The sequence below is a fragment of the Mus musculus genome, chromosome 5 (genome assembly GCF_000001635.26).
Source record: "Mus musculus strain C57BL/6J chromosome 5, GRCm38.p6 C57BL/6J".
Taxonomy (NCBI): Eukaryota; Metazoa; Chordata; class Mammalia; order Rodentia; family Muridae; genus Mus; species Mus musculus.
Window position 1 is genome coordinate 136,752,738 of NC_000071.6, and position 14,683 is coordinate 136,767,420.

A 14,683-nucleotide genomic window follows, 5' to 3' on the forward strand; every position below is an offset into this window, starting at 1 on the left:
GCGTAAATCTCCAGAGTGGCTCCCTTAGGAAGTATGGCCACCCAGCTTTACAGCTGGGGAGACTGAGGCCAGGATTCAGAAACCAGTGCCCAGGGAGGTTTGTGTTATGTATATGGGGTGCTGAACAGGAGTCTCCTCAACCCTGTTTCCATAACAACAGACCCATACTGTCAATCATGTCACCAACCCATCCTCTTCTTCAAGATTTTATTTTTGGGGGCTGGCAAGATGGCTCAGAGGGTAAAGGCACTTGCTACCAAGGCTGATGACTAGAGTTTGATCCCCAGAACCCACATGGTAGAAGGAGAAAACACTCCCACTCTGACCTCTACACCTAAACTCTGGCATGTCCCTATCAATAAATAAATACAACAAATTTACTTTAGTGTACTCTTCTTTTTTGATGCAATTTATTTTTGAGGTATTGGAGATTGAACCCCAAGGCTCATAATGTACTATGTACTATGTAAGTATTCTACCACTGAGTCACGCCCCCAGCTCCTCCCTGGGGAATTCTAGGCAGGGGCTCTACCACTGAGCCACGCCCCCAGCCCCTCCCTGGGGGATTCTCGGCAGGGGCTCTACCACTGAGCCACGCCCCCAGGCTCTCACTGTGGGACTCTAGGCAGGGCCTCTACCACTGAGCCACGCCCCCAGCCCCTCCCTGGGGGATTCTCGGCAGGGCCTCTACCACTGAACCACGCCCCCAGGCTCTCACTGTGGGACTCTAGGCAGGGCCTCTACCACTGAGCCATGTGCCCCAGACCTACTTTTTTTTTTTTTTAATATGCTTTTTTTTTTCCCTCTTGAGACAGGGTTTCCTTGTGTAGCTGAGACAGGTCTTGAGTTTGCTGGATATCCCAGACTAACTTAAAGCTAGCACTGAGTCTACTGTGTCAGCCTCCCAAGCCCAGCTCCTCCAAGGTTTTTAAATCACCCCAGGGCTAGGGTTAAGGTGAGGTTAAGATCAGGGTTAAGCACTTAGCCAGACCTGCTCCTCCTTCAACTGCTCTCCTCTGCCTCCCTCTGGTCCCTGAGACCCAGAGTCTCTGACCCCATGCTCTGCGCCCCCACAAAGCAGGTGTTTTATGTGGTCTGCGACTCACACAGGTCACACTGTGGTCCCTGAGAACAAGCAGGTCTCTGCCACTTTTGTGTCAGTAAACACCTGTTAGTATCTTACAGTGAGAGACCACAGGGAAGAAAATGTTTCAGGGGTGCTCCTGGTGGGGGAGCCTCGCCAGCTGCAGGCGGAGCCGGGAACCATCAGACCTGGTGAGCTAAGCCTGGGGCCAAGAGCAGGCTTGGAGGCGGTCTCCATGGAGCGACCAGGCCTCCTGTCCTGGATGATCCCTGATATTAGCGACTCTTAGCTTCTCTGGGATCCTTAGCGAAAGCTAGTTTCCCTCAACAGACAGTTTGGCTCACCCACCCCCGACCTGACCCAGCACTCACTCTCCTTGTCTGTTGGTGTCTGCAGGGAATACAGGACGCCTTGGGGAGTGTTTGGCAAGAGGCCAGGACTTCCTGCTGGGCCAGGAGGGCCTGGTGGACCAGGGCGCCCCATCTCTCCAGGGAGCCCGCGTGGCCCCGGTGGTCCCAAGAGACCTACAATGAAGAGCAGAGGCTTTAGGTGAGACCAGCGGCTGCGATGTTACAGACAAGGGAACTATGGCCCTGAAGAGGAGTGGCCAAGGACATTTGTCCAGTCAGTGACAAGTCTCCGGGCCCACAGTCCTCCTGGGAGGTCAGTGGGACATCTTCCTCTTTCTGGCACAGGGACAGCAGAGGGTGGACATGACAGAGTTAGGAGTGGGATCGGCACAGGCTCCAGCCAGATGTCTTGGGACTCGGGAGTAGTTTAACTCTGGAGCAAGGACAGAGCGTGAGCCAGCCCTGAGCAGGCATTGGAGCTCTGCAGCGCGCAGGGGATCATGGGATTCCTGCATGGGGTTTCAGGTGCTTGGAACAAACCCTGGGCCTTAGCAGCGCCATCCCCACCCCAAGGGTCCCAGTAGACTCTTGTCCTGCAGCACCTCTGAGATTGGGGAGAGGAGAAAGGTGAGAAGGAAGTAATAAATTTGGGGTAACAAGCAAGATTAAGGTACACAAAATGCCACCCATGCCCAGGTACAAAGCAAACTCCTGTCTCCACTCCAGGGGACAGGGCTCCTTACCTGGAGGTCCCACTGGGCCCTTCTCTCCTGTCTGGCCCTGTTCACCTTTGGAACCTGGAGGTCCTGCAGGTCCAGGTGGTCCCATCTGTCCTGGAGGTCCTGAGGAGAGAATTATGGGAGAACACTGTGGACTCAGATGCCATAGAGGCTCCAGTTCTGGTCACATGGGTTGTGTGCTCAGATGAGTGATAGGCAGGGGCTCTACCACTGAGCCACGCCCCCAGTCCCTCCCTGGGGGATTCTAGGCAGGGGCTCTACCACTGAGCCACGCCCCCAGCCCCTCACTGGGGGATTCTAGGCAGGGGCTCTACCACTGAGCCACACCCCAGCTCCTCACTGGGGGATTCTAGGCAGGGGTTCTACCAAGAGCCACGCCCCCAGCCCCTCCCTGGGGGATTCTAGGCAGGGGCTCTACCACTGAGCCACGCCCCCAGCACCCGGGTATACTGGTCATGAGAGTTGAGAAGTTGCCTTTCCCTGTCTGTGATCCCAATGACTGAGTTTGTTTTCCCCTTTTGGGTAAACTGAGCAGCTGAGAAGCATGGTCTTCCACTGCCAGCCACAGAGTCAAACTGTAGCTTGTTTTCTCAACATCCTTTCTTCCTGCTGTCTTCTTGCTCAGGGTCCAGAACTGCAGTTGTGGCAGCTGAGCCCAACCTTCCCTGAGGGTCTGCAGGGCCAGGCCTTCCCTCTTGAATCACTATCTCTTGAAATATTCTGGAGGCCTGAGTGTGCCACCACGGAGCAGGCCCAGTTATCCCAGCACTGAAGAGGCTGAGGCAGAAGAATCAAAAGTTCAAGGCTAGCTTGGGTGACATACTTTGTCTTACTTCTGAGTCAGCTGAGGGCCGTGTATGGAGCACAGCATTTAAAATTGCATTTGACTCTGGTCTGTGAGAGAGTCTCTAAAGAACCTCTTGCTGGAAAATCTCACTCAAGGAGGCAGGAAAACGCAGGAGTCACCATTAGCGGGGTGTGTCTGCCACCTGCTGGCCATGCCTGGAACTTCACTTTCTCTGATAAAGTTCCAATCAAGAGCATCAATGAGTTTTGAGACTATGTAACACAGGAGATTTGGGGCCTGGGATCAGGGGCATATGTGTGAACTCTAGAGGTGAATCCTGGGGTTCATCAGGAGAGGAGAAAGAGGGGACTAGATCATATTCCCAGGACCTCCAGGCACTTACCTAAAGTGTCTGAGTTTTAGTTGCTATCTCTAACTTGTTCGTTCACATGCTTTGATTTAAGTTGGGAATGACACGTACAGCCAGGCATGGCTGCTTGCACTTATAATGCAGCACTGTTGGAGCGGGGTGGCAGAGAAAGAGGGATCGTGAGGGGTTGCTAGCCTCCAGCCTAGCTCCAGGGTCAGTGAGAGACCCTGTTTCAGGGAATAAGGTAGAGGACACATGATGCAAACTTGTGAATTTATCAAAATATCTAGGGGGGACACAGTGGGGACAGTGACCCATCTTGAAGGACATCTCACCCCCACATCCACCACCACCATCATCACCATCACCATCACCATGGTATACAGCCTGAGGCCAGCACTATCTAAGTGTGTTAGTTAGCTCTGTCAGTTAGACACAGCCCTGGGTCAACTGACAAGCTAGTCTCGGCTATGGAAAACACCTAGATAGGATTGGCCTGGGGCATGTCTGTGATGTATTGTCTTGAAGTTCATTGCTGTAGGAAGGCCCAGCCCACTGTGAGGTGGCACTGTCCCAAGGCAGGTGGTTCTGGGTCGTTTAAGAAAACTAGGTAAGTGTGGGGCTGTGGGTGACCCAGCAAGCAACATTCCTCCATGGGTTTTGCTTCCAGTTTCTGTCCTGACATCCCTCAGTAGTGGACTGATGTATAAGCTGAAAAAAGCCCTTACGTTCCCTAAGCTGTTTTTGGTTTAGAGCGGGTCATCAGGCAACAGAAAGGACCCCAGGACAAGCAGGCATGACAACTGCAACTGTGCTGGCCACGAACATCAGCAGCACTCTGCAGCCCGGCCACAAAGCCTGGACCTCTGAGGGGAGTCTATAGAAAGGTCTTCTTATTTTTGCTCTTGAAAAGAAGCCAGGGATAGTGGCCCAGGTCTAAATTTTAGCACACAAAAGGCTGAAGCAGGAGGATCAGGAGTTGGACAGCAGAGCTCAACATGGATCTATGGGGCTCTGTGTGCCTTAGGAACAGCTGCATGCTTCCAGGGCTTGCTTTTTTTCTTTTTATTTATTACCATCCTGAGAGATGAACACAGGTCCTCACACATACCAGACAGAGGCTCTATCACTGAACCACGCCCCCAGCCCCTCCCTGGGGGATTCTAGGCAGGGGCTCTACCACTAAGCCACACTCTCAGCATCTTTTATACTTTGAAACAGGATATGGCTTTGCTAAGTTGCTTAGGCTGGCCTTAAATTCACTCCATGGCTCAGATGGACCTTAAACTTATAACCCACCAGGTTCAGACTCCCCGGTAGTTAGGATCACAGACGTATGCTACCAGTACTGGCTAGATCGGTCACTTTTTAAAAGAAGAATGTAAAATTCTAATATTATGCTTAATTTACCTTTTTTTGTAATTAGTTCAAGTTTCAACACGCCACATGAGCAAATTAGACCCAGGAGGACAGGGTGTAGCCTATGTGTAGAGGCCCCGGGCGCCCACTGCCCACTCTGACCTCACTCCCTGGCCAGATCCCTCCCCTGTGGGTCCTTCTCACCAGCTGGACCTGTGGGTCTTCTCCTCCGGGGCCCTGGATGTGCGATGGGAATGGCGTCTGGCAGGAAGTCCTCGTTCCAGGTTGGTGGGGTGCTCTGCGGGGGTGGCAGGTCATTGTCTGGACCTGAAGGCTGCTCAGCTGCTTCCAGCAAGAGGACCTGGCCAAGGAAGGGTGGACTGTCAGGCCTTAGCCAGCCAGGACAAGGATAGGCAACAGATAAGAGTGGGGCCCAGATACACAGTGGAGTATTATTCAGCCATCAAGAAGAATGCCATTTGCAGAGAGATCATTATGTTAAGCAAAATGAAACAGACTCAGAAAGACAAATGCTGCATATTTTCTCTCATAGTCAGGATCTCCCCACCCCTTCTCTCTGGAGTTGAATACAATTAAGATTACATGGAAAATGTAGTGACCACTTTTAGACAACTTGGTAAAAAGAATGGGTTGGTGAGATGGCTCAGAAAGTAAAAGAGCTTGTCACCAAAACTGATGACCTGAGTTCGATCCCTGAGACCCCACACGGTAGAAGGAGAGAGTTGACTCCTGCTTATTGTCCTCTGACCTTCAAACATGTGCTGTGGCATGTGTGTGCCTCTATGACACATTCACACACAAAAAAATAGACAAAATGTTTTTTAAAAACTTAACAAAATGTAAAAGAAAAGCTGGGCATGATGGGAACACCCATGTGTCCAGTGTTTGGGAGGTGGTGACAGAAGGATTAAGAGTTTAAGAGTTCGGGCTGGTGAGATGGCTCAGTGGGTAAGAGCACCCGACTGCTCTTCTGAAGGTCCAGAGTTCAAATCCCAGCAACCACATGGTGGCTCACAACCATCCGTAAAGAGATCTGACTCGGGCTGGTGAGATGGCTCAGTGGGTAAGAGCGCCCGACTGCTCTTCCGAAGGTCCAGAGTTCAGATCCCAGCAACCACATGGTGGCTCACAACCATCCGTAATGAGATCTGACTCCCTCTTCTGGAGTGTCTGAAGACAGCTACAGTGTACTTACATATAATCAATAAATAAATCAAAAAAAAAAAAAAAAAGAGATCTGACTCCCTCTTCTGGAGTGTCTGAAGACAGCTACAGTGTACTTACCTATAATCAATAAATAAATCTAAAAAAAAAAAAAAATCCTTAAGAGTTTAAGAGTTCAAGGCCAGCCAAGGGTATATAGGAGTTCAAGGCTAGCCTGGGCTACACGAGACATTTTGTGTGTGTGTGTGTGTGTGTGTGTGTGTGTGTGTGTCAGTGTTGCTGTTTGAGCAGAACAGGGTCATGGGTATGCAGGGACACACGACATGACCCCTGATGGTCACTGAGACCAGTTGTCTGCCGCTCATGGTGAGTTATGCCTTTCAGCAGGGATGCTGTCCTTTGGTAGGTACATCTCTGTCCTTCCTTCCACATCAGAAGTTTCATGACTCTCAGGCAGCACTTTCCAGACCATCTGGTTCATTTGTAGCCATTTGTCACTATGACTGAATGACAGCGAGCCCCACCCTCTTCATTGACACAGAGAGACTGTGAGGTGTGCACCCTGTCCCCTCTTTCTGTGGCTTAGTGTGTTCAAATTCCTTCACTGGGGAATAATCATGAATGGACACATGGACAGATAGAAAGATAGAAGGATGGAGGGTTGGATGGATGGACAGATGAAGGGTTGGATGGATGGATGGATGGATGGATGGATGGATGGTTGAATGGATGGACAGATGGATGGTTCGATGGGTGGTTGGATGGATGGATGGATGGATGGATGGATGGATGGATGGACAGATGGATGGGTGGATGGGTGGAGGAGTCGTTAGGTGGGTAGATGGACAGGAAAGAAAGGTATAGATGGCCTGTTTCGGTGCTCTTGGCATCTGTTGGCACTAAACTGAGGCAGTGGCTCTCAGTACCCCATGCCCTGCCATCTCCTCTCAGTGGAACTGGGGCTCAAAGATGGCAAATACTGGAAGCCTGTGCCTGGAACTCTTTCCCTTGATTCAAGTTTTCAAGTAATGTATGGAAACACTGTATGGAAACACCGTAATGAGACCCACAGCTTGGCTCACTGACTCTTTTGGAGCTTTTGTTTTTATTTTATGTATGTGAGTATCTGGCCTGCATGTCTGTCTGTGCACCGTGAGGTCAGAACAGAACATCAGAAGCCCTGGAACTGGAGTTGCGAGCTGTGATGTGGGTGCTAGGATCCGAATCTGGGTCCTCGGAAAGACCACTGGGTGCTCTTAATGCTGAGCTATTTCTCCAGCCCTTTTGTGTGCCAATTAACAACAACAACAACATAAAAATTCCAAAACCCAGTGGGCCCTAGCTGTTCCTGAAGTGTCCATCAGAGGGCGCTGTGTACCTGGGCTGAACACAGGACAACCCCTGCTCTGGGTGGCAGACTTGGAGTCCGATGGGTCCTAGGGCAGAGGGGTACATCTGGGAACCCCGTTACTCCCCCTGATGCTGGCAATCAATGGGCCAAACAGCTGTTTTCTCTACCCTGGGACCTGGCTAGCCTGAGGTTTCATGGGAGGTATGTATGCCTTTCCAATTCAGCTACCTGGGATTCCTCTCCACCTGGCGCTAGGGCCACTCAGCTAAGCCACTCTCTTTGATCCTTGAGCCAGGAAGGTTCTGTGCATCTTTCTCATATATGACCTGGAAACCAAGACTCAGAGACTGTACTTAACTCCTCTGAGGTCACCCAGTGAGTGGGTGGTCAGACCAGGATCTCAGCCTCGGATCTCCTGACACCCTGCCACCCCCTCCCAGGTTTCCCACCAGAAAGGGAGGGTTCGGAATCCTGCCCCAGCCTGTGGGTTTCCCAGAGCTCAGGCTACTGCTGGGATGCTGCCGCAGCAGAGGGGAAGGGAAGTAACTTAACGGAAGGAATGTGTGTCTGAGGGTGGCATGGGATGGGTGACTCAGCACAGTAGATGCGAGCATGGCATGACAGGGACCTCTGTTAGGGATGGGGGAAGAAGGCTGCTCCCCAGTTTTGCTTGGTTACTGAGAACAGAGTTGTGTTGTTGGACGTGTGTGTGTGTGTGTGTGTGTGTGTGTGTGTGTGTGTGTGGTGGCAGGGGTGGGGTGTGGAGGGGTGGTGCTGTGGAGGAGGTAAGATTGGTGGGGACCAGGACAATCATCAAGTCAGAGGGATCCCAGAGGAAGTGTCTACCCCATGCCGCTAAGGATTGACCAAGGTATTCTTCCTGCTAAGTTCTGGGCTTCCTCAAAGGGACCCTGCCCCCAGCTCGTTAGTTGACTCCTTCTGGATGCTTCCACTTGGCCACCATGGCCCACAGAGCCCACGAACGGAGGCAGAGGTGTCCCAGCCTCCGTCAAACCTGAATCTGCTTCAGCCTGAGCCCCTGAACTCCTGGCTCAGCATGACTGATGTCCTAAGAGGGGAATCCATCTGTGCCCAGACTGAGCTTAACAGGGACACAAGTGGACACAAGTCCAAGAAAGTAGGAGTATGGGCTGGTGTGCTGGCTCTGGGTTACCCCCTGAGCTTGCTGCCAAGCCTGCAGACCTGAATTTGCCCCCTAGGGTCCACATGGAGGGAGAAAAGCGACTTCCATCAAGTTGTCTGTGCTTGCTCACACACTCTGGCATGCATATCTGCACTCATGACCATGCGCACGCGCGCGCGCGCGCGCGCGCGCGCGCACACACACACACACACACACACACACACACACACACACACACACTCAAGAAAAAGTAAAAAAACAAAACAAAAAACCAGACTACAGATATTCTGTGTCAGTGACCTGATGATGTCATCACAACCTGGTCCTTACTTTCCTCCATCAAGAGACCAGTGCAACTTTCACACGCAGAAACTTTTTGGGGTGCCTCCCAGTTCTTGTGGATTGTGAAGTGGGACTCAGGAAAGGAGAGGAGCAGGTGCCCTGCTGGCCTCTTGCCTATGCTGCCTGGGACAAAGGGAAGTCCACCCTAATGGCCACCTGTTCCCCCAACTTTCCCTTCATACCTTGCTCTAGAGCAGTGGTTCTCGGCCTTCCTGATGCTGGAGCCCTTTGACACAGTTCCTTGTGCTGTGGTGACACCCTCCCTCCCCAGTCATTTTCAGTGCTACTTCATAACAGCAATTTTGCAATCATCATGTAAATATCTGTTTTCCAATGGCCTTAGGCAGCCCCTGTGAAAGGGTCGTTTGACTCCCGAATGGGTCGTGACGCACAGGTGAAGAGCCACTGCTCTAGATCTTCCAGTTGTGTTGCATCTGTCATGCGAGTCCCAGAGAGGGCTGGGGAAGCGTAATTAGCGATAGATCACGGCAGTCTCTTTCTGCTTTGTCCAGTAGTCAGCTTAGCTGGTGACCTCTGTGCAACTACACAGCCCAGCAGCCCTGCACAAGTCTGCTGGGCACGCTGTCTAACCCTTGTCTCTTCTATATTATTGATTTAGTGTGAGGATGGGACACTTTAGAACTCGAAGCGTCACAGACACCGATTCCCTGGGGAGCCTGAGGGGGGGGGGGGGAGAGTCTTAATGATCCTGGGTCCTTTGGTCACGGGACAAATCCCAAGACTGACAATTCCTGGATTTCCCATTTGAACAAACATACTTAGAGAGTAAACTCCTGTTGGTTGTGTGTGTGTGTGTCTTGAGCAACTTGATGCACCATACAGCTCTGTCTGTATATACGCCTTTACGCCAGAAGTGGGCATCAGAGATGGTTGAGAGCCACCATGTAGTTGCTGGGAATTGAACTCAGGACCTCTGGAAGAGCAGCCAGTGTTCTTAACCACTGAGCCATCTCTTCAGCCCCAACCACACAGTAGTCTTATCTGAGAAACTAGAAGTCTCAGTCTCTAGGCTTCTGCCCTGTGGCTCTTAGGCAGGCTGCCCCAGACAGGAGACACGTGAACACTGAATAGGCAGCTGGAAAATGGCATGGGGAGGAGTCACGGTCCACAGCCCTTACCTGAGCGCTCACAAGTCTGTTTTAAGCAAGCTGGGCTGAGGAGTTGGGCTCTGCCCCAGGGTGGGCCCCAGGCTCCTCAGATTCAAGCTTTCTCTTTGGGCATCATACCCTGACACCACACCCCATCTTGGAGCTGGCTCTTTCACGGTACCCTGAGGTCCCTCCATCCCTCTGCCAGCCTGAAGGGCAGAGGGCAAGTTTGGCAGTTGTGATGTTTATTGCTGAGGCCCTATGTCCCAAGGGGAGTGAGAAATGGGGAGCTAGGGGTGGAGGGATTGCTCTTAGCCAGAGGGCATGTATGAGAGCCAGGTGCGAAGGAGGCAGCTGGCCCCCAAAAGCTGTGACTTGACACCCAGAATGCTGAACCGGAGCCAGGCCAAGCCGTCAGATTTTCCTCTGTGCCAAACCCTACCGCAACTTTGGAAAATGCCCATCAGACCAACGTCCCTCCCCTGCTCTGAAACCTTAGGGGCAGAAGTTTGTCCCAGCCTCTTCCCCAGCAGCCTGCTCACCCTTACCAAGCTCTCCACCCCACACACCCCCAAGTCTCCAGAGAGATGCTGACTCCAGAGAAACAGACGGTCCCTCAGCTCTCAACAGTGCGCTGGGCCTGGGCTGGAGACCCTGGCTGCTTGCATAGTGGTCTGATTACAGTAAACTGTACATTGTCCTGGGGCCTTGAGTACACTAAATTTTGCATATTCCCCCACAACCTGTCCTTAATGTTTTTATTTGTGTGTTTGTGTGTAAGGTGTGATGGGATACACTTGTAGTCAGAGGACAACTTGCAAGGGTTGGTTATCAGACTTGGAAGCAAGTACCCTTATCCACTGAGCCATCTCATCAGCCCATCTTTTCTTTCTATGTATGTATGTATGTATGTATGTATGTATGTATGTATGTATTATGCATGTTTGTATTCATTTATTCCTTTTTTTTTAGATAGAGTCTTGCTATAGCTCAGACTTAATATTCTTTCTTTCCTTCTTTCCTTCCTTCCTTCCTTCCTTCCTTCCTTCCTTCCTTCCTTCCTTCCTTTCTGACAGTCTTGCTATGTAGCTCTGGCTAGCCTCAGACTCACAATCCAGAGTGCCGGGATGACAAGGTTAGGGAGAGGGGCATCTTCCATTCACTTGTCCCCCAGGTATGCTCAGCATTCCTATTTCTGTGCACACATGTATGTGAGGGGACACACACATGTATGTGAGGGGACACACATGTGTGTGGAGGTCAGAGGATGATCTCAGATGTGTCTTAGGCCCTGCTCACCTTGGTTTTTGAAGCAGGGTTTCTCTCTGGGACCTGGGGCTCACCGAGTAAGCTAGGCTGGCTGGCCAGTCAGCCCCAAGCACCCTCCTGTCTCCACCTCCCAGCCTGGGGTTAGAAGTGTACACTGCCATGCCTAGCTCTTTCACATGGGTGCTGGGAATCGAACCCAGGCCCCCAGGCTCACAAGGCAAGCGCTTTGCTGACTGAGCCCAGCCGGCACCACTTGAATTTTGACTCGTATGGAGTTCAGATGAGTCCTGCCTATCCCTGCTAGCTCTTCCTAGACAGCCAAGCCACTGCAGAAGTCCCCATTCCTTTAAAAGGTTCTGTCACCTCAGCAGGACACCCCCCCAGGCCCTTCTTGTTCATCACCCACCCCTCTGGGTGTGTAGAAACAGAGTATGTCCCTATAAGGGACATGCTACAGGCACCTTTGATCCCGCCCCCTGCTCTCTGGCCACAGAGGCACTACATTCCAGGATGGCAGCAGGCCAGGCCAGGGGAGAGCAGAATTAACTCCGAGGAAACCTCATCCAGTGGAGAACGAGCGAGCCGCTCCCTGGCTTTGGAAGTTCCCAGGTAGGTAGACTTGAGCGTGTGCTCTACAGCGCCCCCAGGAGGAACTAAAAGGGAGAGTCTTATCCCCTGGAAAGGATACTCTACCCTGCTGAGCTGCCTGGAGGCTGCAGTGTACTGTCACACGAACTGTGCTGGGGGCTGTGGTGAGGCTTTGAGCCATTTCTGTTCCTGTAAGTAAGCCTTCATCCATATTCCTGTGAATAACCCCAACAAAACTCATTGGCCCACCAAGTTGCACTTTGGTGGTATCTGTACTTTGGCTTGTCCTGGGCTCCCTATCTAGAGTGAGTAGATGTGTGCTGTGTCTCCCCAGGACGTCTTGTCACACAGTCCTTCCCCCACCCACCCACCCAGTGGAACCACAGTGTGGAGCCCCAAGGTACCCAGCCAGTGAATACACCTGTCCCTGTCCTATGCACGGGTTTCCCCGTGCCCTTCCTTTCCCTTTTGAGGCCAGGCCTCAAGCCACAAGTCCTCTGTCCCTGGGGCACCCACTAAGGACCTGACCTCTAGCTGGCTGTCCCTCCTCCAAGTCTCTTACTCAGTTTCCTGTGCCCAGTCCCAAGCAGGTCCTTAACTGAGGAAGAGCAGCTTTGGAGAGACGGTGACTGACTTCGCTGAACCAGCCTCCCAGCATGCCTTGGGAGGATAGTGCCCTAGATTGGCCACTCCCTGAGAATGTCATCCCCTTGTTCCTATCTCAGGAGGCTAGTCCATCTGAGGCTACATGGAGCCACGAAGGCCAGGCTGCTTAGGCTAGGCTGTCTCCTTGCAGAGGGGCTTCCTTTAGCCATATCCAGCATGTACCACACGACCCTCCATCCCCATTCACGGTTGGCTCCCTAGGCCACCAAGCCAGTCTAACCTTGGCCTCCAGCGTGGTCAGCCGTTCACTCATGTCGCTAAGCCGGGTACAGTTCATACATTCTGAAAAGAGAGAGAGAGTACAGTGAGAGTACAGTATAGATACCCAGGAGACAGAAGCCTGGCACCAGGATATCCTCTAGTGACAGACAGGCAAGAAATTTCTAATATTTTTTGACTGGAAAACTCCTACCCATCCCTCAGAGCCCTATCCTTGAGGTCCACTCTCCTTTCTGCAACCTTGGAGACAGCCAGGGAGGACATGCTGGAGGTTGTGGTGTCCGATGGGAGGTCGAAAGGCTGCATGGTGGTTGCTATGTGCTGAGACCCAGACAGGAGGAAAAGCAGGAATTAGCAACTCTATGCGGCCAACCCTTCTAGGGACTGGAGGAGATGGGGTGGCCAGCACCCGATTCTCACACCAGGGTGCCTGTGAGATGAGTTTGGCAGTATCCGGAAGGACCTCAGAGAAGTGAAAGTTGGGTTTGCAGCTTTAAGGCTCCTTCTGCAGGCTAGGACAGGGTCAGCTTGTAGGGCCCTTGCAGGGCATGTGTGGAGCCCTGGCTTCTACTTCCAGCACTGAAAACTGGGTGTGGTCCAGGCCTGGGATCCCAGCACGGAGGTGGGAGAGGAAGCAGGTGCATTTAGGATTACCCCAGATCAAGTTCAAGGCCAGCCTTGGATATGGATGACCTTGTCTAAAAACAAACAACAACTACACCCCCTTAAATCCCTCTGGTCTATGCATAGCCGCTCATACCGATGAATCCAGTACCTGAAAGGCTGAGTAGGAGAACCACCAAGAATTCCAGGCTAGCCTGGCCTACAGAACAACTTCCAGGCCAGATTGAGCTGCACAGCTAGACTCCTGCTCTCCCGTGTGTGTGTGTGTGTGTGTGTGTGTGTGTGTGTGTGTGTGTGTCTGTGTGTGTGTCTGTGTCTGTCTCTCTCTCTCCCTCTATCTCTGTCCCTCTCTGTCTCTGTCTCTCTCTCACACATACATACACACACACACACACACACAGACACACACACACACACACACACAAACACACACAGCCACCAGTCTCAGTGTTCCCCTGGGCCCTCACCTCCTCTGGACTTTAATTGTCTGTTTACGTCTGTCTCCCCAGACCAAAGCCCTTTAATGTGGAAAGGAGACATTCAAAGCCACTCCGGAGAGCTTTGATTGCTTCAGACCCCAAGGCTTGTCTCTCAGACTCTCTCTCTTTTCTTTACCTAGTTCAAAGCTTAGATTCACAGGAACCTCCCTCTGGAGAAACAGATGTCCAGAGACTTGGGAGGCCTTGCTGTCTGACTCCATAGCTCCACCCGCATAGCTGACACAGGCTGCTGCTGAGAGGACGTGCAAGTGGCCTCCAGGAGGAGTGCAGAGGGGTGCGGGCAGTCCCGGTGTAATGCATGCTAGGACTAAAGCACTAGTTCTCTCTCTGAGTGTGCACAGGCCAAGCTGGGCCACCTGCCCACCTGCCTGATGTGTCAATCAAAGTGTGCTGTACGCTTATAATCCAGTCCTGGGGCAGGGGGGGGGGCCGGGGGGGGGGGAGAGACGAGGATGGAAAGTTCAAGGTCAGCCTGGGCTATATAAGCCTCTATCCAAGAAGTAAGGCCGGCGAAGTGGCTCAGTGTGCAAGCAGGAGGCCCTGAGTTCAAATCCCCAGAATGCTTGTAAAAGCCAGGTGTAGGGCCAATGGGTTGGCACAGCAGCTAAGGGTGCTTTCTGCCAAGCCTGATGCCCTGGTTTGAACACAGGGATTTACATGCTAGCAGGAGAAAACCAACTTCCACAAGTTGTCCTATGATCATATATATATATATATATATATAAGAGAGAGAGAGAGGCATCGTATGGGGGTGCTGTAATCCCAATAGCCCCAGTACTGTGGGGAGCACAGCCCAGTCAGGAAAACAGTGAGCTCCAGGTTCAGTTAGAGACCCTGCGTCAAGAGAATAAGGTGAGGGGTGACAGAACAGGACATCTGATGACTTCCGCTGGCCTCTGCAAGCATATGCACAGGTGCACAAATCAGCACACATGTGTCTACATGTGTTGCACATGCACTGAAATAATAAAACAAGAACAGAAAAAAAAAACCTGC

General features: G+C 52.0%; 1 protein-coding gene across 9 annotated transcripts in view; it reads right to left on the bottom strand.

The window, feature by feature from the left end:
- The window catches only part of Col26a1 (collagen, type XXVI, alpha 1), a 141,618-nt gene that overhangs the window by 10,979 nt on the left and 115,956 nt on the right, over positions 1–14,683 (bottom strand). For all 9 annotated transcript variants that reach the window (XM_006504362.1, XM_006504363.4, XM_011240858.2 and 6 more), the window contains 4 exons: positions 12,565–12,626; positions 4,895–5,051; positions 2,178–2,276; positions 1,456–1,608 (listed from right to left, as the gene is read on the bottom strand). In XM_006504362.1, coding sequence (XP_006504425.1) covers positions 1,456–1,608; positions 2,178–2,276; positions 4,895–5,051; positions 12,565–12,626 — 471 coding nt within the window. The remainder of the gene's footprint in view (positions 1–1,455; positions 1,609–2,177; positions 2,277–4,894; positions 5,052–12,564; positions 12,627–14,683) is intronic.